This window comes from Ambystoma mexicanum, chromosome 12 (assembly GCF_040938575.1).
Source record: "Ambystoma mexicanum isolate Mex_15411 chromosome 12, UKY_AmexF1_1, whole genome shotgun sequence".
Lineage (NCBI taxonomy): Eukaryota > Metazoa > Chordata > Amphibia > Caudata > Ambystomatidae > Ambystoma > Ambystoma mexicanum.
The window spans coordinates 226,797,634-226,823,761 of NC_090936.1; the positions used below are offsets into that span (position 1 = coordinate 226,797,634).

At 44.6% G+C, this 26,128-nt stretch overlaps 1 protein-coding gene across 1 annotated transcript in view; it reads right to left on the reverse strand.

Annotated features, from left to right (window-relative positions):
• VWF (von Willebrand factor) overlaps positions 1–26,128 on the reverse strand; it is a 1,005,270-nt gene that overhangs the window by 555,561 nt on the left and 423,581 nt on the right. The window contains exon 19 of the mRNA XM_069628335.1: positions 2,677–2,780. Within this exon, the coding sequence (XP_069484436.1) occupies positions 2,677–2,780 (104 nt within the window). The remainder of the gene's footprint in view (positions 1–2,676; positions 2,781–26,128) is intronic.

Sequence of the window (26,128 nt, forward strand, 5' to 3'; positions counted from 1 at the left end):
GTTCTCCTACATCATGGTCGGAGGGCACTGAGTAGGCCAATTAGGCCTTCCAGAAATTTCGACGGACAATCGCCCACGAGGTGCATGCAACTTCACCATCAACGGATCCCTGTTGCCGACCGATGAAGATAGGATTACAGGAACGAAAATAGAACTTTCCTGTGGAATAATATGGAAAATAATTAGAGAGCAATTCGAGGACTCCCAACACTGAAGCGTGCAGTACAAATCTGAAGATGGCTGCCCGAGGCGGGGCTTAGGGAGTGGTCTGTCAGTGGATGGGGGCAGTATGATCCAGAGGACAGCGATAGGTTTAGAGGAGAAATACAGTTTTAAAGTGAAAGTGAAACAGTTTTTTCGTTTACCACGGATTCCCAGCCTGACGGCAGGGAATATTCATGAACAGGTGAATCCATGCCAGACCCCAATGCTGGAAAAGTACAAACTTGCATTTGCATGTACAGTTTTTCAAGTAACTAGGTAAAGGTTAATATAAAATGTTACATCTTGTCACGCCCAAGTACAGGCTCATCTGTCATAATACTGCTATCATGTGTCCAGAACAGCCTAATGTACTGGCATCTTAATCCACAAGCGGCATCATGTAATAAGTCTTCACTGTTTCAACTTCTGCACTGCCTCTCAATGACAGTGATCAGAGATTGTGTCCTTCTGCCGCAATGAGGACTTCCTCTACTTCATGAAGGCCCTCAAAGTCTGGTTAATCCCTCCAGCATCCTGACAAACCTTCCCCATGTCAAGCTTGCCTTCATGACACTTAGGCCTTGGCACTGTCAGTGCCTCCCCAGTATATTCTCCAGAGCAAGGTAGATTATCATTTCAGAGCAGACCGGACAATCAGATTACACTACTACACAAAAAGCAACGCTCTAACTGAGGCTCAAGGTATGCAGTTACGAATGCCTATGGAGAATGCCAGCCGCACGCACGGCCACCCAACCGCACACATTTGCCTCCATACACCAGACTAAAACACAAAGCGCAACATCTCTGCCATTAGAAAGTTCTATGTCTTATTTTGACAGGAATTCTGGCAAAGTATTTTACCTCGCCGGAATTCTGCTAAAAAAAATCATTTTTTTTCAATTAAAATCGGGGAAAGGGGATCCCCCAAACCCCTTCCCCCTTTCCCTATCCTAGTCCTCATACCCCAAACCCCTCCCACCACTTTTAAACCCCTTACCCCATCCCCCTTCCTTTTTCAATGAGTTTTGTCAGCAGAATTCCGGCAAAGTAAAATACTTCGGCAGAATTCCTCTCAGCAAAACGATGGGATACCCATTAGAATCCAGCTACGTCCTACAACAATCAATCGGTCTTGCTGGACACAACGAGTCTCTCATACTTGTTCACTCTCCTGACCACCTCTCGGCACTAATCCACATGCTTGACCATCATGGGTAGCATACTGGGAAAACGGCCATCCCACCCAATTCCCTATTTTGGCCAAATGCACATACCTTGGACTTCGGTCCCCCGAGGGCGTTCTCCCCACAAGCACATTGGGATAAAGGCACTATGTAAATGACAAACTACTACTACTTCTACGAATTAAACAATTTCTGGATAGCCAGTTTTCCACATGTAATAAGTAATTATTCAGTCCTCATAGCATGTTGCACGATATTAGGCACCTCAAAGATATTTCACCACAGTTTCTTTAATGCTTATCTCCTTCCACAAAGCCCTTGATAATCATGAATGCCATTTTCAACTACCCTGATCCCCATCATACTTTTTTGCTCTCCTCATCACCTGTTAATGTCAGTGAGATCAGCACCCATCTGTGTGCACTAAACTAAGTGAGATGACCCTTAATCCAGATAAAACCAAGACGCTCGCTTTTCATCCTCAGCCACACATACGAAATTCATCTCACTAGTCCTCATGCATAGGCGAGTTCCCCAAACCCATCCAATCGACGAAATCTTATCGGAACACTCTCAGGACTTCCAAATCCCATGGTACTGCTATGGAGGCCCACAGATGCTACTGTGAAATACATACCTCCTCCACCCCCCCACCCCACCAACAATACAAGTGGAGGGAATAAAAACACTGTCCTGGGCCCGCCAACCACCCCTGCTAAATCCAACATGGCGGCCGCATCCAGTTTGAAAGGGATATGTAGTGTATTGTTTTGGAATTTCTGAGACTGAATGGTCACAGCCAGCGGTTTTGTGAACAATTCATGCACATGCCTACGTAGAAACACACACGCGTGCCTCCGTATTACGAATGTTACAACGGGGGAGTGATATTACCCTGTGTTGGGGCCACACGAATCACACTCACAGACAGGAGTGGACTGGCCTATAGGGAACTCTGGTTCCACCAGTTCCACCTCTGCACCCTGGGCCTCTTTTGTGTGGTGTTCCCACATTTTCTCACTGGAAAAGGTTTGGGCCTTGCTGAAAATGTGTAATTTGAAGCCACTCTAAAAGCCCAGTCCACCCCCTGCTCACGGAGCAGACCTGCTGAATCCCTGTTGAAACACTGCAGCACAAGGAACCAGGGTGGAAACTTGCGATACACGTTGAAGGCTGCAACAGCGAAGACTGATGACTCTCGTGTACTCACGTTTCCGGGACCATCACCAAACTACTTCTGCCCTAATGCGGGGTGCAATAGTAATGCAAACAGTAAACGCCTTACCAGGTATTGCAGTCGATCCGTACGGTCTCGCCGTTCCTGTATTCATTGCCATTGTGAAAGCACGGACACTTCTCTGGAACAATGCATTTGTTTCTGTGCCTTACCTGCAAAATGAACAGACCACGCATTATGTATAACTTGCACAATGGAATGAGGCTTCAGCAAATAAAAAATACTAAAATAATGTTGTGTAAATAACGCTAAAATCACCTTAAAGTTGGGATGCACGCTGGGGTTAAAACACAGCAGCTTGATTCTGTGACGTGTGCCAACCACACAGTTTCCATGATTCATAATTACAGTCAATAGAGCAGTGTATGTATGTGCATACGTCACACACTTATTAATTTATTTATTTTACATAGCTAAATGATCTGGCACAAATAGAAACCCAATGGGTTTGGATAATCAAATATGGTGGATTACTGAATGCTAGTTTATTCACGTTGCAAAGAGTAAAAAGAAAAAAAAAGCCAGATATCAAAGAGTCCTGACCTGCCACGCTCTTAACCAATGCCCTGCCCTGCCATCCAGAACCGTGGGTATTTGTCCTGCAAATGTTATCTGCCATTTCCTTAACCAGAGCAGTGTTACCTCGGGCCTATATTGGCATGCATTTCAGTTATGTAATCCATTCTTATGGCATCCGCCTCAAACTGCCACCTGGGATGAGAAGGCTGATTGCACGGGACTACATTGTAAATGCTGCCTGCAAGTTAATTGCAACCATAATGGGTTTTGCTCTTACATGCTGACAAGTTAACATTGCATGGAGGGGACCTTTTGCACATTATGTTGCCTGAATCTATTGTTGGGAGGGCGCTTCCCTCGTTCTGCCTTGTTTGAACATTGTACCACCCTGTTCAAACCTAATAACAAGAAATGTACAAATCTACTGTGTGATACGATCACCTGCTTGTATTCTTGGCTGGACACAGAGATGCAAATTGTTCCATAGGTGAGGTGAAGAAAATATGCAGTTTCACAAGCGTGCACCATTATTTATGGGTGTGAATCAAGCACGCACCGCAGAAATAAGTGAGACATGTTTCAAAGTGGGGGTTTTTTGTGTAACGTGTGGGAAGGGGCAGATTTCGGTCTGCAGCTGGAGGTCGGTTTGGCATCCAGAAGACAATTCACTCCGCATGTTTCTCATTACCGGATATTCACAATTATTAATTATTAAGGGTGTGTCAATGACAACGGACGCTCCAATGATCCACCACTGATAAAGCGCTTCCTACTCCAATGCGCAGATCATAAAACATAGATTCTTTAAAAAGTATTTGCCAAGCCCCAGTGGAATGCCTGCTGAATTTGCGGGAGGCACCGTGTCTAGTAAACCTGTGATCAACTCTCGACAGCTGTGGCGGTGAGCAAGGCCTGTGGTGCAGCGCAGGCAGCACGAGTCTTGCACCGGCTCAGCCTGTAAATTACAGGTTTGTATCCTAGGAAACATGCTCTGCCTTGGAACCTTTTGAGGTTGATAAATTGAGCCTGAGTAAATGGCCTAATAGTATTACTGAGTACAGCGAGAGGGGTGTGTCGGCCTCCCAGCCAATGAGGAGGCTCAAAACGGTTGCATTACCACAGGGAAATCCAGTCATCCGAGTCTCCTCACAGTAGGAGGCCACCATCTTTCCCCGCGCAGGGATCTCAGGCAAGTGCTGCCGTGCGGCCCACATCCCTGCATCCCCCTCCCCCACCCCATTTTCCACATTTTTTTCCCTCTCCCATCCCCGCACCACTTACCTTCCATGGCCTGGTCCCTCACTAACGCTTTTCTCAAGCTTCTACCTGGTCCAGGGCATTACCAGGCCCGGTAATACACCTCCCCCATGCGTGGCCTCCGCCGCCGCTTGGGTGATATTACTTCATTAAGGAACTATGAAAATTCCCAATACTCTAGTAGCAAGAAATATATGAAGAACAGTACATGATTCTCTGAAGTGCTTCCTCGCTTCCCTCATCTAAGTAATTTATTTAATTTTTATTATCCGCTTGCATTGAAACTCAACGCTGCATATCTCTTAAATCCCACATGCATTGTGACAAAGGCACATAATGATAGCATGGAAGGAATTTGACAGAACCAGACAACAGGGCTCTTCTAGAACGTACTTTCCTGGGGACTAGAGTGCCATGAAATCGGGTTTCGGCAGCTTTGCACACCTATCCCAGAGGAGCAAAGGGATGGAATAAGGCAAGCGGGGAGGAAGCAAAGGAAATGGGGATCAGAGTCTGGGAGTTAGCGTAAAGAAAACTGGGTGTGGTAGTATTGATGTTGGTACCCCTTACGTAGGAGAAACGTAAAAGGGATTGTTTCTCAAACATGGCGGGCAGGTTTTGCCCAAAATTGACACCTTACTCAACAAATAAAAAATGACTCTGCTTGACCATCAAAAACGAATCAATTTGGGTCCAAAAAATAGACAAAACATTTTAGAAAAATAACAATAACAACTTGTCATTTATGTAGTGGATTTATCCAAATCGTTTTACATGGAACATGGAGAAATAAATTAAACTCTTAAAACAGCATTCAGGCTTGGCAAAGAGCCAATATATCATTGCAAAATAATGTGGCGCTAGGGAGCTATCAAGACACCACTGCACCCAGCACAGTGGCATGCACATCACATCTCCACAATTGCCAAAAGAGATCTGGTGTTCTCCATCTTAGATGGAGGCAGCCCCTTAATCACCAAGGATAATCCTGGGGAATGGGGACCAGGGGTGGACTGGGAACCAAAGGCGGCCCTGGAAAGGTTTCCCAAACTGGCCCCGCATTACCCCCTGTGAGCAAAGTTAGCGAGCAAGACGACTCTCTGAGTTGGGTTTGGGGGTTCTCCTCCCTAGAAACCTTTAACGAATTGATCCGAATAATGAATTTCAAAACACATTTGCCTTTATACAGAGATTAAAAAGTAGTTCAAGATAACTAACGGACTAAATAACATACTGGAAACTTTATGATATATTATTTGCTTCAAAGGGATGTGGTGGGTGAGGAGAGTTAGAAGGAAGCGGAGGGCAGTGCGAGGGGGCAGTAATGTGAGGCGGACAACTGTTTGATGATTTTTCAATACATGCCATTTTATTCTCATTTAAAATATATTAAAAAATGCCTCACTATCTCTACTATACTGAGGATTTGCCGGCCTACCCAAAGCTAAAGGAAAACACTCTAACACAGGATAACTGACCCTCACACTAAACAACAAACACATAAAAGTAATATATGGCAATTCAACATGACATGAACAGCCTTCACAGTTTCTGAATGACATTCTAAAGCCCTGGGTGATTTCCCTTCCCCACGATTCAAAATCAGTTCTGCTAATATTCAACCAAAGACAGAAATGTTTCAAATCAGTTCTTGAGGTTTCAAAGTTAAAGTAAGGATTGTTAACCAAAGTTCCAATGAAAGCAAATCTCTTCTCCTTGGTGAAATATCCACTTTCCCCTTCCACCAAATAGCACCAAGGGTAATCCCAACCACAACAATTTGCCACTTCCACAGTTCAAAAGAAAAGCAATGTTCACAACTATTAGTGATAAACTATTTTTGGTTAACAGTACTTCATGAGTTTTAGAGTTCACAATGGTTTATTTGTCAGGATGACTGCTCAGTGCTGCTGCTTCCACTTCAACAACTTCACTTCTACTTGATTCACTATGAGAACAGTCACCTGTGTTTCACAGCACTCCACTTTGTTTAGACAACTGCCACATTGCATCTACTGACAACCAGATAAACCAACACAGCTTCAGTACTTTGGACTACTACAACAGCTTCCTTTATTTGTACTTCTAGATAGGCTTCAGCGAGATACACTTTACAGGACTTCAATGCCTGCACATGGGCAAGGCACTCTTCCTCGGAATATCTTTCTTCAAAAGGGGCAGCATCTTTGCCTCTCTTGTGCGTCTGCCACATTAACAACCTGGGTTTGCCTTTAAGACTCACTTCTTTCTGTCTCCTACAGTCTCTGGCACCACAGCTTGTGTCAGCTTCAAAATAGTCTTCACAAGCAGCTGATTTCCCGTCCTCAACTTTACCTACAGTGTTCTGCCAGTTATCAGCCAAAGTAATTACCCAGAAGCCTTTGTGCCACTCTCCAAGCTTCAGGGAATGCTTGCAAACTTGTATTTTAGGACGGTGAACTGTTATTAACTTCACGGTACAAATAGATTGCTTTTCAACTCTGAGAAAGGTTGGTTTCACTGTTAATATGGGGAGGCTCTTGGCTTGGGCAATGTGTGTTCTCTTCTTCAACAGTGTATACACTTTAACTTCTTATAAATAGAAGATATGTTGTGCTAAAGCAAAGAATACAGTTCAGACTTTCTTTAGAGATAACAATTAGGCACACGCAACCACTTCTTAAGATAGTTTTCAAGGTTTAAAGACTAGAATTGAATTGTATTCCCATATGAAAGTGAGGGATAGAATTCAATCCTCCTTTGGGAATCACAATAAGGTGCACTCAACCACACCTTTACGTAGTTTACACAAGTCAAAGGTTTCAACACTTGTATTGTCAATGTTAGGTATTCGGTAACGGTCTTTGCAGTGTTCACTCATTAATTAGTGACATGCGACCACTTCTTTAGATACTAGCAGTCTTTAAGAGATTGAACAATGAATTTAAACAGCATTAGCTTCTCACATGAGTAAAAGGGACTTTCATATTACACGTGAGTTCTACATTTGCATTGTCCCGGCCTTTCAGCATCAACTAACAAGTTTTACTTGCTTTAAACCATACGCAAGTGAATATGGAACTGGATACTGTTGCCGGCAATGCTCTTGCAAATTATTAGAACGCTGTACTTCACTCACTAGCTTATCTGACACTTGCTCTGCAGGTTGCACTGCTTTCCTGACTCCAGCCACAACTTTTACTGCTTCTGGCTTTGTAAGGACCCACGCCCTTTCTCTGGGAAGGTGTCTATGGTCTGGCAACATGTTTCTGGAGCCCCTCTCGCTCCTGAGATCCACGACTTGAAAACAGTTCTTCGCCTCAGTCTCCAGAACGGTCTGTGCACGGCAACCACAGCAATCAGGCTCAGATGGGCACGTCTTCCACTGCACACTTGACAGTTTGGGAGAACAGAACACTCTCAGAAACTGCAGGTGAAATCTGCTGTCTCCACGTTCCGGTGTCCCTCTTGTTCTCCCACTTCTGCTTAGTTTGCCAGCCTCATGCTTTCTTCCTTTTGCTACTACTGCTACAGTTTGCAATCCAGTCACAGTTCCAGCTCCATCCTATCCTTACTATTGCCTGCACCTGTCTTTTGTACCTCCCAGGTTCATTTAGGTGTGGGCTGTTAGGCTTAATTGCCTGAATACTGCATGTCTCTTCAGCCCTCTACCTTGTCCCAATACTTCTAGGATTATGGGACGTGTAGTCCCCTTCAACAAACGTGCTTGTTTTTACTTCCGAGTTAATTTTAAGGGTAGATTTAATTCCATTAAACTCATCACAAGATGGACTTTTAGAAGTAGTTATTACAGAGAAAGATATGTTTAAGGTATTTTCTCTAGATCCTTTTATGTTATCCTTTAGGGAGTAAGCAGGGTGTTTATTCTAAGATACACTTTGAAAGATCTTCCTGTCAATAAGACTCCCTCAGCTTTAACAGAGCTTGTACCCCGGGTCACAGATCGGATATGTGGGTCAGGGACATTGCAATGGCAATATGCCATTACCTGTTTTGGAAATCCAGCAAGGCACTTTATTTCAGAGGACAAATACTGTGTCTCATCCCATGGGATCTTCTCACCACTCTGGGCCTCCCAGGTGATCCTGCCATGGTAGACCACCCCCCAAGGTCAGGTTCAGGAAGCATCTGCCTTCTCCTGGCCACCTGGCAGGAAACATTAGGCAGAGTTTCACTGAGGGATCCATAGGATTCTCCACAGCTGACTGGGAGAGAGGATGAGAGGAGAAGAAATGCATAGTACCCGCATAAGAGGCCCATGGCATAAACGCCAGTCTGCCACTGCAGGTCTCAGGTGGTGTGCACATTCAGCATCTGCTAAACTCCTTTCTGTGCCCTTCTGGTCCTGCTGCCCAGAGTCCTGATGGGCCACTTCCATGGCAACTCCAACCATCCGACCATGGCCACTTCTGTTTGCCTCGGTTCATCAATAGACTTGCCACTATACAGGGTTGACTGCTGTTGCACATTACTACAGTGGGCTTCCCTCTTGTTCCAGATTTCCAAACCGGTGGCTGCCACATCCTAAATATGCAATGTGCTATACATGTGCAATTGTGTGAATTCCCTGGAAACCTTTAATCAGTGTTCCAACGGACAACCTTCTATCAGAGACAAGACTTTACTTGTGAGTTGAGCAGTGTATAAGGCAGTCACTCAATAGCTCTGAGCTGGGTGTGGGAGCTCTGTTGTTGTCTTGTACCATTGTGAGATTATTGTGTGTCCTGATCTGGATGCCTTCTCCAGCAGACGGTAGCCAGGACCAGCTTCTGTGACCTACCAATGATGATATTACCCTTAGATCACTTGCTCATACCGCCAGAGACTACCTTTGTTCCTTTTCATGCTACCAAACTCTTACTCTCCTCCCTCATGTTCTCCTGGCTTTGCTCAAATATTGTCAGCCTTTGTCCATTAGACCAGTGGGTGGCCGCATAGAGCTCCAGCCAGATCTCGCCTGGGTTGCTGCATATAATTGGTGTCGCATATAATTATGCTTTATATTTGCATGTTCCCTTATTAAATAAAGGCAAATAACGTTTTCTCCCCAACGGAGGGCAAAGCTTCTTCGCTCCCAGAGTACACAGCCAAAATTCCTTGCAGTGCAGGCACCTGCACTGGATAGACATCAGGGTACTGTGTGCAAGTTCATGCAAATTAAGCATGTATGTAGGTCTCTGCTAGAGAGCTGTCTTTCAGGCTCTCAGATCAACGCCGTTAGAGCGCCAATATGGGGCCGAACACCAAGACTCAGCTAGGCCCTCTCAATCAGTGACCACACCAGTGAGTTTGCACGGTTGAGTCAAGTGACCACATAACACATCCACGCCCCACAATGCCAGATTCTCTTCTGGGATATAGCATCAAAAATGTTCCTCATTTACACGTGTTGTCCTCCACTGATGGCTTCGTGAAAGAAACCCAAACACAAGCAAAGAGAATGTCAGAGGGGACTCACCCATCGCTAGCCGCATGCGGCAAATACCAACTGATAGTAAATAATGCTGTCATCAAAAGTATGTGGAGCACAGAATCCAGAGAAGATAAAGCAGGAACCCAACTTTAATATATGTAAGTCAAACTCAATAACACGACTCGACCAGATATGCTGCAAGTCCTAAATGCTATTTCGTACATAAGGAGCAGAGGGAAACAGCCTGATTCACTTTTAGCCCTGATTCACAGAGCAGGTAGGCTAAGAGTACCTACACCAGGCCCTACACTCGTGTTGTAGGCACTGAACAAGAGAGTAAACTGAATATATATTGCAATTATTTCTCTCTCGCAAATAATTCAGCTATTTGGGCCCTCATGCTTCCTCTATAGGCGTGATCTTGCTATTGAATCTTATGGGAGGGGAGCACCCCTGATCCCTGGCAGGTAAATAGGCCAATCGTCTCATAGGCCTCTACAGCTTTACTATCGGAGCCTACAAATGATCCTACACTGAACAAAGACATCTCTAATCCAGGTTTATTTCACAGGTGGACGTAATGGGATCCTATAAACAGGTCAAGGTGAAAGTCTGTGAAACTGTGATCGTTATGATTTATAGACCTCACCCGCGAGACGTACCATAAGATAGGGGCTCTGAAGCCCAATATAACGGCCCGTGCGCAGCAAGGGCTTTTAACAAGGTTTAAGGTACCACTCCTCCCGATATGGCCCTAGAGTTGGTCCATAAGTCTATGCTAATCCACCTCAAATAAGAAAGAAAGGTACATTGCACAATAAAGAATTTTATAGTGCACAATCAGCCTCATTATTAGTTAGGTGGTAAGCGGTAAAATTGGTTGTAACTGTGTTACCGCCAATTTTACCACTACTCTAAATTATGAGTTTTGGTTTTGAGTGGAGGATTTACCTCCAGAAAATCCCTGGAGGTAAATCTTCCCACTTAACGCCGATAAATGGCCAGAATTGGTGGAATTACCACACTGGTAATTCTGCAAAAAAAGCCCCATTGGGTCCAATGGACCCAAAGTAAATGGGGAATTACACTGCTACCACCACTTGTAATCAGGTGGAAATTCCACCTGAACAAGTGGTGGTAACAGTAATTCCTCAGGGATCATTTTTGCTGGATTTACCTCCAATTTTCCGTCTAACTTGTAATGAGGTCCATTTCTCTAAATCCAACAGGGAGGTGGTGTGAAATTGGCCGTGTACATCCACAGCACTGAAGATGTACCTGCATGGAGATGAGGCAGCGCCGGGGAGCAGCCTTGATGAGGGAAGAGGAGGATCAAGTGAAGAAGGGACGACAGAGAAAAAGGACTAGCCGGACCTGAGTGGGCCTAGCGGCAGGGAGCAACGGACCTGATGCGGGAAGGAAGGCGGGTCAGACGAGCGTGGTGAAGGAAATGGTTGTGAGCGAGACAGGTCAGTGATACACCATTGGTTAATCTGTGGGCTTTGCACAATCTACGAGCAATACCATCTCGTATAACCCATTGATTGACCAATCGAGGAACGTTTCCAATGTTCTAACGGTTATAAATAAGATTAACGCATGGAGATTGTTATTGATCTCCTCTCAGTCAATCAGAATGTTCAGTGTGCGGTCAATGCATCCTAGCATTGATTGCGTTCGGGGCATTCTCACTTCAAAAGCAGACAGAGAAACAACAATGCAATTTCCGGACAAGATACCTTTCAGCGAGACAGTCCCTGTATGGGAAGATCCTTATTGAACTGCAACGTCCAAATTAAGACACCAAAGAGAAAGCTATTTCTTTCAGAGGAACCGTCTATTTCTACATTACACATAATGCAGGCTCATTTTAAACCTATTCCAGTTTAACCAAGTTCACAATTAAAATGCCTAACGTATTTATGAAGACAACTTTGATATTTAAATACCACATTTGATATACTAATGGAGTTTGAAATTTACCGTTTACTACACCAGCAAAACTACAAAGCTTGTATTGCTATTACAACTATGTGCTAACAGCCTCATAAACCTCACTAGGAGGTCATTATCACTTGGGATGAGTACACCTCACCTCATTATGGCTTGAGGGGTTGACTAGGGCTATAACTTGTGGACAGGTCGTTATCCTGCGATAGTGACACCTACCTTGATCTATAAAGCTATATTATTATCTTACGTGTGGTGCACAACGAACAGGCAATATTGGGGGAGAGATATGAATGTCAGGCAATCGGTAAGAAAATGGCAGAGGAAAGCGAGGTTCATTTCTCCCTGAATAAACCATTCCTCCGACAGGTTTCCTTTTTAAGCATGTACGCCACTGTCAACAGAGAAACAATGCTGGCATGCTGTGGTGCAGTTCTGTTAGTTCACAGCTATGTTTTGCATGTTCCCATGCTATGGGCTGCATGCCTCTGGCATCTCCATCGCCAAAGCGATGACCTTCACCTAGATGAAGGGTGCAAAAATGACGACATAACCAATCATTGCCTTTAGAGTATCACGTGTAAATTCAATTAGGCAGGGGTGGGTGAGAGTGGAACTCTGGGAAATGTGGCAAATCCCGAGGCAACATGGGGAAACCTCGGGCAGCAGCCAGGGGGCAGAACTACATTTGTTACATATATTTGTGTTCTCTGTAGTTGCATTTCTCGGGAAGATAGCTCAGGGGCAATGTGCTCACCTTGGAAAGAAGATGACACAGAGCACCACAGGTTCGATCCCCGGGTCCACGCTTAGAAACCTCTGGGTATTAAGCACGTTATAAATAACCAATCATATATTATTTGCAGATGGGGGAGGCATTCCCCCGAAAGGGCTATGTTAAATAGCACAACGATGAAAACAAGTGGCAAGCAAGTTAACGAGGGGGTAGACAAGTGGGACATATACTAGGGACCAAATAAGCTGACACAATTCTATATAAGAAAACATGTGACTTACAAAAGTAACATTAATCTATGGGGTAAGCACTTCAAACTAAAGAGCAGGACTATATACATATAGTTAGATAAGAATATCAGGTTTTTAAATAGTGCTTCATGCCAGATTCCTTGTGATTCTAAGCACCGTAACTGTTTGTATTGCCAAATGCATTGGCAACCAATGTGTTCTGCCTGATGGAGGAGGTGCAGATTCCGCCACGATGGCAGTCTAACCTGTAACCTGTGGACTGGGCCCATGTCAGAGGCGAGTGACTAAGACCCTGGGAGCCACCCTGCCAATACTTGGTTCCATGTCATTTCAACGAGTTAAATGACTTCCTTGTAAATTACTTTGTGGCTATTACTTCGATATTTTACTGTTTTTTTTTTATGGGGGGGCATCTCCCTTCCCCTTCACTACCACTCCACCCCCAAACCCCGCCCACCCTCTCTTTTGCCCCGAATCCCACAAATACATACACATTGCAAGTATTTCGAAGTAAAACGAAGTGATTTACTTTGTGGAAACAACGGTATACCTTGTATTTGTATAATAATTTTGTGTTTTCTAATGGAGGGCCTATTGGATGCTTCTAAGCACTTTAAATACAGGCATGATTGTCATATCTTTTTAATGGTACATGTTTGGGATGCATGATAGGCGGAGTTGAACTTTCACAGGGATGGCTGCCTCCATGCCAGACCCCAGTGCTATACTGATGGTCGCCAGGATATGTACCATTCTATTTGATCTACGTATCGCAGAGCTCAGTTTGATGATGTTGAAAACGAATGTGACTATTTTATTAATAAAAACAAGACCGCAAGTTAAGTTTTTGAATTATCAAGGCTTTTTCCCGAAACCCTGCTACAAAACATGGGAACAGAATATGTTCGTGCTGGTGATTGACAAAAGGGCTCCAATTTAAAGTACGATACTGCCACCTAGCGTTCTTCAAACATGATTACGTGCTGTATTCCAATTCTTTCTCACTTTTAGACTGTTGTACGAGTTGTATATGTTTTTCACCGGAAGATTTAGAGGAATATAATTGTTTGATTGTCCCTGTCTCTTAAACACAAAGCGGACATGCCAGTATTTTTTAAACATCACTTTCAAAAGCCTATTCTACTCCAGGGAACTACAAGGCCATGTCCGCGGCTGACACTAACAGCAACGTTGAAGGTTCAAATAAACCAGGAGTATTCAAACTGTGGGGCGCTGCCCCCCCACGGGTACGCGGGTGCATCCCTGGTGGACCTTGAGAGCTCAGCATGAAATGTAAAAAAACCAACAAAAATAAAGATTTTTTTTTTTTTTAGATTGGAAGAAATGGGCAGGGGTGGCTCACATGGTCGGGCTGAAGCATGAAACTACCTCAGGCAACAATGAAAAAGTGGCCCGCAGTTGTAAATGGATATTCATTCTTTTAGTCACAGACTGGGCCTCATTACAACTATGGCGGTACGGTAACAACGGTGCCGGTAAGCTACCAGCACCGTTGCAATCGTACCGCCATAGTACGAGTTGTGCTCGCAGGTGCCTGAAAGCCCGCCAGGTCTGACCTGGCAGGCCGTGCAGCACCCGTGAGCACAGCTCGACGGATGCACCGGCACTGTTACTAACGGTGCCGGTGCATCCGAGCTCCCCATTCCCATTGAGCCCTATGGGCTCAAGAGGGAATGGGGATGGGGATCTACCAGTACCGGCACCTGCGAAAGGGCAATTATCAGGTCCGCCTAACTCGCCATTACCCAGTAATTGCCCATTCTCGGGTGCCGGACCCGGATGCAACTACGGCGGCAGCCGTGCTGGTTTTACCGGCACAGCTACCACCAGGGTTGTAATGAGGCCCACTGTTTCAATAGTACCCAAGGGGGTGCTTTGTGTTTAAATGTAAGTAAATTGTGATATATTCAGCAACAATGGTCGAAAATTACTAACTGCATATTTAAGTAATTCATCAAACTGGTCCACATTGGCCAAAATGGTGGCCCATTTTGACTGGTCCACACTAGCATTTTACATTTTTGGTACATGCATTGCCCTATGTGGGATGTATTGACCCACTCCGCTATGCTATGCAGCATCACTCTGCCAGTTATGGAGAAAGCAACGGCAACAATGGTGGCAAAACCCTTGTGCGTGCCAAAAACCTACAAAAACCGTGTGCTTCAGCACACAAAACGAGGGATGCACAGCCTGCCTGCCACCCATGGTGCATGTGCGGTGGAATAGAGCACACCCACCAAGAAATGTCCCAGTGGGCTCCATGACCAGCAAAAAGAGTGCAGAGGTAGAAGCAGCACTTTTCAAGTGAAACCCCAAAATGTGCCTACAAATGACATTTGCTTTGTTGCCAAAAACTCCAAAATGCCCATAACACAACACTTTTCAACATTCACAATGTTGCCTGGTGCTAAAATTCATGTATCAAATGAAACATTGTGAAACATACAAAGTCTGAAAACAGACAGCCTATGCCAAAATCTGGGTGCAGTACCCGGGGCTACCTGAATGACAGCTGTCAGAGGAGTACTGAGGAAACTTTAAAGTGACCTAAAACTAAAAAGGCTGCTGGATTAGCAAACATAAAAAGGATTGTTTCCAAAAAGGAATACAGATTTTAGTTGTGTTTTTGATCCCACAGATTTTAAGGCCAAGAAAGACATTTATTTATGTTTGATGCAACAAAAAGTTGTTTTTTTCTGGGTTTAAGAAGTTATTTAGCTTGGCTGAGTCACAAGAACTGGAAAAGCAGGTTTCTCCCAGAAGGAGTGTCTTCCTCTCAGAAGAAACTCACTGGGAGGTGTTAATTGCGGGTTAAGAACAGACTTTTGTCTATGGAAAGCGAAGGAACAATGACAAGCTTCAGCCCAGGAAACTGAAGGTGTGAAGGTGGTCGTAAACTCTCCTGTAAGGAGCTTCCTCCGAGGAGGGGGATGCACTGGACTCCCAGGAGAAACAAAGGGGTGGAGCAAGGCGACCATCTGCTGTTAAGAATGAACAATGAACAATTCTTAAAAGACTCATAGCTTGTTATTCAAAGTGGGGAAACATATAAAAAGGAAAGAGTTGTTAATTTAATCTTTGGCTGCACGTGTGAAGAGGCGGGAGAACTGTGTGACATGTTCTGGACAGGAATGGCAGTATATGTGGTTTTATGCAAAATGTATTAATGTTAGAATTGTGAAAATGTACATGCAGATCGCTAGGTTAAACACACACATTTGTAGAAAGTTGCATAGAAATTGGAAATTGTGTTCATAGCGAAAAGGACAAGATTCTGTAGAAAGTTGAAACAAGATCCCACAGCTACAGGATTTTGAGCAACAGATGCTGCATAAAATATGGCATTGTTGTGTGTGATTTGTATAAATGTGACCATTGTAGAAATGTACATTTAGTATCAAATCTTATTTTGAGACCAGTGGCTAAAGGAAGGTTTCTAAAGACTGTAAAGCAAATCATAAAACGTGACATCATCCGGCCTTAATCCAATCACTCGAATTGCAAGGCAGAGATGAAGTGTCGTCCTATCCCAGCTCACAGGGGCAAGCTTAGCTGAACCAGCCCATACACCCCCTTTGTGATGTCATTTTAAAGGATAAATAGAGACAGCTGACAACACATAGTCTCTCACAGATCCACTCACTTTCCTGATTCCGGCTAAGTACTCTGATCCAGCATTCTAAACCCAGCTCTAATATTCTTCCAGATCCAGAGGCCAAATCTCTTGCCAGCAATAGAGAACTATTGATTTCCAGCAAGGCCCAAATTCTCAAATGTATTCTCTCCACCCAGTGAAGCGCTGTGTGGTGTGAGAAGGCCTTTTGAACTAGTCTCCGGAAATTCTCTGGCTTGCCACCACTAGGCTTGCCTGAGGAACTCGCTATGCAGCTGATTGAAATATCCATAAAACAAGAAGGACAGATCCTGTGCAAAACCGGTGACCGGCCTAGCTGATACAATCCTAGACCAGAACTGACGGTCCAATCTAATAACTTATTTTGTGAGTATTAATAGGAAGAAAAGTGACCCTAATATCTCTGCATAGTCTTATCCCAATCTCAATTCATCCTATTTGCAAATTCAGAATCATAGTATTGTCAGTAACTTTCCTGCGCTGATTTTTCTCATTTGTTTGATAAAATCATAAGTCATTAGTGATTTTGAGTAAGAAAAGTAGATCCCAGAATGGAAACTAGAGTATCACATGGGAAGGGTTATGCTGGCCACGTAACTGGGATCGAAGTGGATCGAAATTCCTGTGTGACATTCTCTTTTTCATAGTCATAATCTAGTGTAAGCAAACCCATCTTTCATTTTCAAAGTACATTTCTGTTTTCCATTCTCGCACCTATTTTACAAAAATGACCTTTACTAAAACCTCTATAACGCCCTCAGTTTTTGTGATAGAAACAACATGGTAAAAGAGTGTGAGCCTCCCATTATCGCAAATATCGCGCAAGGAAAAGTTTGCCACAAATTCCCATTTGGAGAGATTTTTACACGTGTAAAACAGCTTTAAATTGTTTCCGACTTGGACTTCAAGATTGCAAATGTTTTCTGCTAACTAAATCATTGTTTGTGCTTGGGTGCAACTGTTCAAAGCGGCTCCCATAGGAATTTACAACAATTTAAGTATTTTTGACCATATTTGGTGTTTTTGCAAAGTCAATTCTAAAGATAATTTCAAAGCCATCCTGACAGCTGAAAAGTCAATTCCACTTTTCTCTTGTGTTTGAGGGGCAAAGGTGGGACTGATATTCTGTTTAATTGTGCTATTCTTGAATACCTGCTCTCTCCTCCCATCTCTTTGCAATGCCTATTGGGGTTTGAGGGGTGTTGCAGGGGGAACCTCTAACCATAGTGTTATCTGATCTGAAGCAACACAAAAGTATTATTTTCTGTGCTGCATTTGTTTTGCTCATTACTCATTCCTAGTGTATTAAAGATATTATTCAGTGTTCTGTCCCATTGGTGATTGTTGTTACCTATTAAAATATATTGTGATTACATTTTAAATACATAAATAAATATTGACCTTTGCAAAGTAGCCTTATTCCTGGTTCAGTGTGACCGGGCGGGGTGGGGGGGGGGGTTCCAGGAGAAGGGTGTGATATGAGTGATATATCGTTCAGAACATTGAACTTATAGACAGAAATAAATAAGGTTTTCATTTGTGCACTACATGCTGGGCTTTGACTTGGGTGTGTGCCGGATTGAAATCACTTACAGTTATAGGCCAGTCCGAGCCTGGTGGCTCATCCATAATGGCGAGGGGGCACCCACCCAGTGGCCCCTCACCCATTAGGAGGAGCTAAGGAGCCAGCTCAGTGAAACAGTGAGCACTCCCTCAGCTGCTTTTTCCAGCTGATGGAGTGCTCCTGGGCTGGTTGAACTGTTTCCCTTTGACAGTTCAGTTTAGTTCCCCAGCCGCACATGCTCACTGAGCCATGCAAGTGCTGGGGCATTTTGCTTCGGCAGCATTGCATAGCTCATTGGAAATGCTGGCTGGGGCACTGCATGTCTGTATGTCTGAGGGGGAGATCCTGCGCCTCATCGCACATACGGACAGAGCAGCCTGGAGCAGGGCATTTCAGCACCCACACGCAGGCCAATGCGGAAGGTACATTTATGTTCATTGTTTTTATTTAAACATGTGTATGGATGCATGTATGCTTATTTTATGAGCGAGTGTATGGTGAAGGATGTTGGTGTGAATGATAGGGTGATTGCTGTATGAATGTGCAGCGCCTTGAATACACACATAATCATGTTGATTGTGTTAGGCCCAGTGGGGCCCAGGGGACAGGGATGGTAACTTTTTACTGGACATCTACCATAGATGTCCAGTAAAACATGTCATGCCTGCCCCCTGCCCCCCCCGCCACAGCAACATCTGCAAACTGTTTGGCTATTTACCCATTTTTCTGTTAAAAGTATGCTCTAAAATCAAACATTTTAAACCATTATTTAAAATAAATTCACAGGGTGAAACCCTCCTGAACCCCTCTTTATTGGTTCGGACTTCCTCACTATGCTCGGTCGCTATGGCATTTTTGGGGGACATAGTTATGCCCCTCCACCTAAAACAAATCACCAGCCTCCACTGGCCCTCAGACTGTGTTGGGAACGGGATGGGGGGAACCCAGGGACTATGGTGGGAGCACAATGGGTGGGAATCATGGGATCGTGGTGGGAGCAGAGTGGGGAGAGCCCAGGGTGTGTGATGGGGTGGGGCGAGACCAGGGACTGGGTAGGAGTGGGATGGGGGAGCCCAGCTACTGTGATGGGACCAGGTGATGGCGCGCAATACATACTGTCCACATGGCGTTTCTGGGGGGTCCCGACCTGCCCAAATTTTGCTCAGGGGGCCCCGGACAAACAAGTTTGAAGACCACTGAAATAAACACACATGGAGGCATGCCTTTGCGGGCTGCCGAAGTAAGGTGTGGTCTGTCTGAGTGTCCCCATCTTAACTCACCTTTAGGATAAAATGTGGATATTCCCTAGGTCTGCCCCGTCCACTCCTAAGTAGTGAAGTACTCTAGCTAATATGTGAGCAGGTGCAAGGAGACCAGACCATTTCCATTCTAGTCCCACATTTCACTCATATTCCAAAGGGCGGTGCCTGGGCCACGGAATGGGACACAGCTGAGTCACATGCACCAAGTCAAACACCGCATAAGCTATAGTAGGTGATGTGGCGGCAGATCCAAAGTGTGGTATAAATTTTGAATTTGAAATATACCCATTATATATATGCCGTAAATCACAGCAGTCTAATTTGATGACCTGGTGAATTTTATGCAGCCAGTGAAGTTCTGTGTATATGAAACACAAATCTGGTGTGTAAAGCGCCTAACAAATGCTCAATAAATAAATAAATAAAGCTATAAGCAAAGGAGGAAGGGTCACTGGAATCCTCACAGGGACAAGCTAAAACACCCCTTGCGAAGGCAAGAGCCAAGGATGTAATTCTGCTCACGAGAGAGCAGCCCCAGTACTTTAATGCGAAAGTTGGGGTCAAGCTCTCTGAGCTGAACATGGTATACATGTATGAGGACACTGGGGAGGGGAAGGTGGCAGGCGAGGTACACGGTTCAAAGTGGACCTTAATTGCGATTTACAGAACGTGCCTGCAACTCAGGAAGATGATACCACCACGTTTGAGGAGGTGGGGGGGGGGATTCTCGGGGAGGGGGAAGAGGACACTTTTTAAAAAGTAACTATGTAAGCGCCCTCTGTACACATTTAGAAAGGCCAATTTAAATGGGGTGTCCTATTAGTTCCATTAGGGGGAAAAAGTCATCAACAAGCAAACTTCAGATATCCAAATAAGTGCGCCAAATTGATGAAAGTGCATTAAAAAAAATCTGCTGTAACTGCCGTGCTTCAACTGGAGACATGTATTTCATAAGAACAGATTCTCGATTGTTTTAGGTTTTATTAATATAAATATTTGATCAAAAGGGTTTTTTGAAACGTTACTTCATGGTTGCTTATGTGTGCCATCAATTAGCACTGGGCCCGCTTAGGAGATGTAGATTGCCAAATAAAGTATGTTTACCCAAAATAGGTTTCCAGAAAAAAATAGCAATGCGACCCACAGAAAGCAATTGAAAGATTTCCATCCGAGACCACATATAGATCCCAAAAAAAGCTGTATTGCTGGATATGATATGATAAGGCATTTATAACGCGCCTATACACAAGTGTTTCAGTCTAACCTGTAAGCAACATGTATTGGAAATCCTTCACATCCCACAAAATGATGTCATTTTCCATTTGTTCAATTCATAATTTCTTTGAAAGTCACTGTGGTCTTCCAAAGTGAGGTACCAGTCAGGGTCAGACTGGGGCATAAAATAATCTCGGTCACCAATGAAAAAATGGCCCACAGCTGCAAATGCCAAATAATTCCTTTTGTGACAGGCTGTTTAGTACCCAATAGGGAGTTGTTTGATACAAAATTATACAAATTGGGCAATTTAAAGAATATTTACTAGTTAACAATAGTCAAAATAACTAGCCATATAGTGAGGTAACTCATCAAATTTGCCCACATTGGCCAAAAAAGCGACCCACTTTGAGCAGAAAAACTGACCCACACTAGCGTTTTGATAGATAGCAAGATACAGCACTCTGAGTAATGAATTAGGGTTCAAGGTAAGTAGCCACAATGTGCTTTAAGAGGATGTGTTCTTGGGGGCAAAAGTGATACATGTGACATAACCAGTCTGCAGGGCCCAGAAATGGACCACGTGTGGCAGTTAGCAGTCAGTACCTTTTTGTAGTTGTTGGTGGTCTGGCAGTGCCCAATCAGATTTATTGGCACTTTTCACTTGGAAGAGTGCAAAAGGATGCACAGGAGGGTCCTGGTGGTATGAATGTGTCTAACGGTTCTTGAAAACAGTTTCAAGCAGTTCAAGAGCAAAAAACAGTTGGATCACAGCTGTCTTGGCTCTGAACATGCTCTGAGTCCCAATCCACGGGCTCAGGGACAAGACAAGTCGTTTTCTCAAGCTCCCAAACACAGGAAGTGCTGGCACACAACTGCTTCAACAAGGTGGGGTGCTTGGTACCACTGTGGCTGGCATAGAGGCAAGTCTTGTTCCAGCAGCAGGTTCACCCACAATGGTCCTGGGGGATGGTTAGGAGACAGAGCGTGCCTCTGCCTTGGAACACCTGCCTTCCCCTCACAACTGGAGGACTCTGGAAAGGACTGCTCTACCAATAGGAGCCAAATGAAGTCTTCTTCAAGTGTTGGAGTCCAGAATATGATTCAGAGAAGTAGTAGGAGACCCCTTATTTTAAAGCTAAACGTCCACAGGTGATTGGGCTAAAGTTAGCCTGCTTTAGGGGTCCAATCCCTGCTCTTGAAATGAGTGGACTTTGCCCTTCTGATATCACACCCAACATGCTTTGTGCTACAGCAAGTGGAGGGGACAGGAAGGAGCGAGAGGGGCAGAGACAAACAAGATGGTGGAATCTTTCCTCAAATGTACAGCGTTCTTTTTGTCTACACTAACCCTACCATTTTCCCGTCTCAATAGGAAAAAAGGCCCCTTTGGTATGCAGCACTCTGGTGTGAGGCTCATCCCATTGAATGGGTTTGCTCCTTTAATGCCTGTGCCCAGGACAGCTTCCTGTTGAGTGGCTGTCTCTGGATTAGGGTGTTAGCTACAACTCACAAAGACATCAAAGAAAGGCATGGCAATTCAGGTTCCTGTCCTGTCACTTGGCAGGGCCAGTCTGTCCAACCAGAATAAACATCACCATCCATAGACGAGCTGGCCCACAGGAGCAACATAGATGAGATATTAAATTAGATGTGGCTGCAATGATTATAAGCAGTGTCATGCACCATGTCCTAATTCAGGGATGGCTTATATGTAGAGTTTACCCTGCCACCAGCATGTCAAGAGGGCACCTGTGACCTGAACATGCACTGTGCCATTGTAGGGCAGGCTGTGCAATCAGGCTACTGATGCAGCAGCGCACAGGTGCACACTATGCTTTTGGCAAGGAACTAAGGAAGGTGGAACCTGATCAGCAGATGACCCTTTCAGAGATGGGTTTGCACGCATCATTTTATTAATTAACACACATTTTAAAAAGTCAGGGCCTCCCAGATGGCAGTTCATCACAACTATGGTCAGGTTTCTTACTGCTCATAGGAGATCCTTAAAGTATCCGGGAGGACAAGCACTGAGTGTTCTCAAATGGCAGCCAACATGACTTGCAACAGAATAGATGTATTTGCCTTGCTTTTTGTAAAGCACTATATGCCTACACATTTCATCTGCCCCAGGGCGCTTTGGGTTGGAAAGGGGACATGAGGGAGAAATGATGGGCAGTGAGGTTTGATAGTGGTTTGCCCATGCATGAGAGGTGGCGGGTGGCGTTGAAACTCCCACTTGCTCGCCTGTCTGCTTTGGAAGTGTCAATGTCAATGGTAAAGCTCTAATTTGGCAGTAAACCCATTGAAGCCAGAAGAGTAACTGTGACGGATCACCATTTTGCAAGGGAGTGGGAGCCCTGGCATTTTTGATTTTTATTCATTTAATAAAATGATGCAGGTAATTCCATCTCTGAAAGGGTAACATGTTGATCTCATTCCCTTTTCAGAAGCTTGATGCCAAAAGCATAGTGTGTACTTATGCCCTGATGCTTAAGTAGCCTGCACCGCAGCACCCGCTCTACCACTGCCGCAGAGCAGATTCAGAGGTCATAGTTACCCAATTGACAGCCAAGTCTCTGCAGCACACGGATTGCATTAGAGAATTGCCACCCTGTACCAAAACAATTCTGATCATAAGTAGCTGTTGGGACCCAAACCTGCTTAACCTGATCCTCCGTCCCGTGGCTGCGCATCGACTACACCATCCTTCCTGGGAGCATACCAGCTTCCGTGGAGAATGGGAGCCGACCACAAGACCCCCGGTCTCTCTGTATAAGGAAGAGTGATGTGTGGTGCACAAGTTTCTCATGTGATCCACAGTACAAAGGGAGAAGCCTTCCTTTGACACACCGTTTTTGCAACAGTTGTATTCCTGCGGAGGGCTGGTCATGTATCGTGATGTATTTTGAAGTATGCTTGATTCTGAGTTTTCCTTTTAGGTAATTAGTTCTCCCTTTAGATTCTTGTGTTCATTTTTATGATGGGAACCAGCATCCAGTAAGGTTAAGAGGTGACTGCTGAACAGACTTCAGGTACAAAATGTATTTATACCATAAGGATGTTATTTCCACACCCTATACAGCTACTGACTATCTGAAACCATCATATCAGTGCATGGATCTCCTTTAATATCAGGACCTATTTTATTTCACACCCTCAGTACTCATGATTTGTGCCACCCATCACCATGAGCATCTATAACGTGATGCTTGTAAGGGGGTCAAAGAAGGAAGCTGACACAAAGGTGGCATGGTGGTGGTTATAGACTTATTTGTGCATAAAAGGCCCTCACTATCCCTTTCTTCTAAGAGGGATTGCCCTGCCTCAAAACGAATACTAAAGGGTCTGTCAGAATGTCCGTCAAATCAAACTCCACCGTCCTGTGTTACAACCTACTTCTATCCCTCAAACTACAAGTAAAGGATAATCTAATAGAAAGTTTATTGTCCACGAGAAGGTCTCCCTTCTCCTGATGGTCATAAATGTTCAAAAGAATGTTCCCTTGCAACAAAAATGCCAGGTTGAATGACTCCCTTCCCCTGTCTTGCAGGTTTCACAGTTCCACGTCTAGGAGAATATTATTATTGTATAACACGCTTAATACCTGAGATCAGTTTCTAAGTGCGAGACCAGGATTCGAACCTGTGTTGCTACGCGTTTTCTTGTTTCCAAGACAAATGTGTTGCCCCAGAGCTATCCTCCTGGCTATTGTAGTGAGAATGGGTCCCTTCTCCTGGTGTAGGTCTGTACAGTTTCCAATGAAACCAGAGGGAATGACTCCCTAACCCCAGTGTCTTTAGACTATGTTCCAAGAGCTTAAGCCCCTTCTCCAGGAGAATGACTCTGTTCTCCTGACATCTAAAACTTTCTCTCCCACAATCTTCAGCTTGATGTACACTTTTCCACTCTTTTTTGGTGTTAGCAAAGTCCCAAATCTTTCCTTGCTTATCACTGGGCTTTGTGACGCCATTGCGATGAGGAACTTCTCCTTGCTTGCACAGTTCCCTTTTATTGGTGTCCCAGACCCTTCTCTGAGTGTCAGTGGGCCTTTTACTGCGATGAGAAAGCTCTTCTCTGATGATTGAGCTCCAATAGTTAGGGTCTCTGACCCTTCTCTGGTGGTCAAGTGGGCTTATTATTGCCACTGCGATGAGGAATCTGTCCTGGAATGCTTGTTTTGTACTGGGTAGGGTGTGCAACCCATCTGTCTTCCACAACCATTCCTCCTTCGGGTCTCTCGCACCCCCCAGAACCCCATTAGCTTTCGAGGGATTTCAGCACACCCCAGGGACTTCCTGGGGCTGGGCTTCTTCTCTCCGATGCACTGGGCCTCACTCCAGTCTCCACAGCACTGTGATGGCTCTGCACACTGGTAAGCTGCTCTTCTCTCCTGCTTCATGTTTGGCTCTGCATTAGCTGGACCCTCAGAGAACTCCTTCCGCACTCCGCCAACATCCTCTGCTCTTCTCTGACTCTAGTCTGCCCACAGCATTATAAACTCCAGCTGATTTCCGTATCTGTTGCTTCTCCTGCCTGGGTATCACAGGTTTGTCATTGTCTATACTTAAACAATGTTGCCAGTCCCGCCCTGTTGGATTTACAAAGTCCTTTTTTCTGTTAACTTAATCCTCGTGCCTCTTCAGAGCCACCTTATACCAGTAACAGCACAGTCAATGACCTTCATTTCTCCTGTGCTCTTCGTCGTCATAGTGCTTTTGGCATTTTCTTTATCCGCTGTGTTACAACAATACATAGGTTTGCTTTCAATAAAACAGTTCTATAAACATGAGACAATGACCTTCATGTCTCCTGTGCTCTTCGTCTTAGTACTTTTGGCATTTTCTTTATCTGCTGTGTTACAACAATACATAGGTTTGCTTTCAATAAAACAGTTCTAAAACATGAGAAGGGCTATGGAATGTTGGACAGTGACAATACTCAACGGGCTGTACCCCAGGTGATCAGAATGAGTGCAGCGTGGTACGTGACCATGCTGTGATGTCCCTTCCTCTAATCCACTCGTTGCCAAACCTGTAAGGAAGGTATGGTGGTAAACAGTGAAGACAGACACAAGTGATCACAGTTCAAGGGTGTTTATTAAACTTCAATGGGTTGGTTGAACACCTGACTAACCTAAATCCAAGGATGCGAGCAAGCTACGACCATCAAATAATAATAACGCAGTTTTAGTCAAGTCTCTGTTGAAATAAAAGGGCCTATACTTATAAACCTATTGCCAATCCTTTAAAGTGTGCGGGACAATTGAGTATGCAAAAAGAAAAGTGTTCAAGAAATAATTTGTCAGGACAGTTGTGCAGTTGGCTTCCCTTCCCCATGTTTTCAGCATGGGGCAAGGCAGCCTGTTTGAGCTTCCCGCACACACTGGCTTCTCTGCCAAAAGGATTCAGTTCAAAGCATAGGTAACAGAGCCTTCTGCCAATGCTTTGTTTCCAATAACAGTCTCTTACTGCAGAGGGCTGTCATAACAAACAAATATCAAAGTTCCACTCTTCTCAGGATCTTCACTTGCACAAGTTCTCACTTCCAGTGTTCATCATGGGTCTCCCTCCTTCAGGCTTGGACCCCTTTTTTACCACAATGTTTACATTTGGTCTCCCTGGTTCGGGCTCGGACCATGGCCCTCCAATAGGCTTGGATCTCCTCCGTTCAGC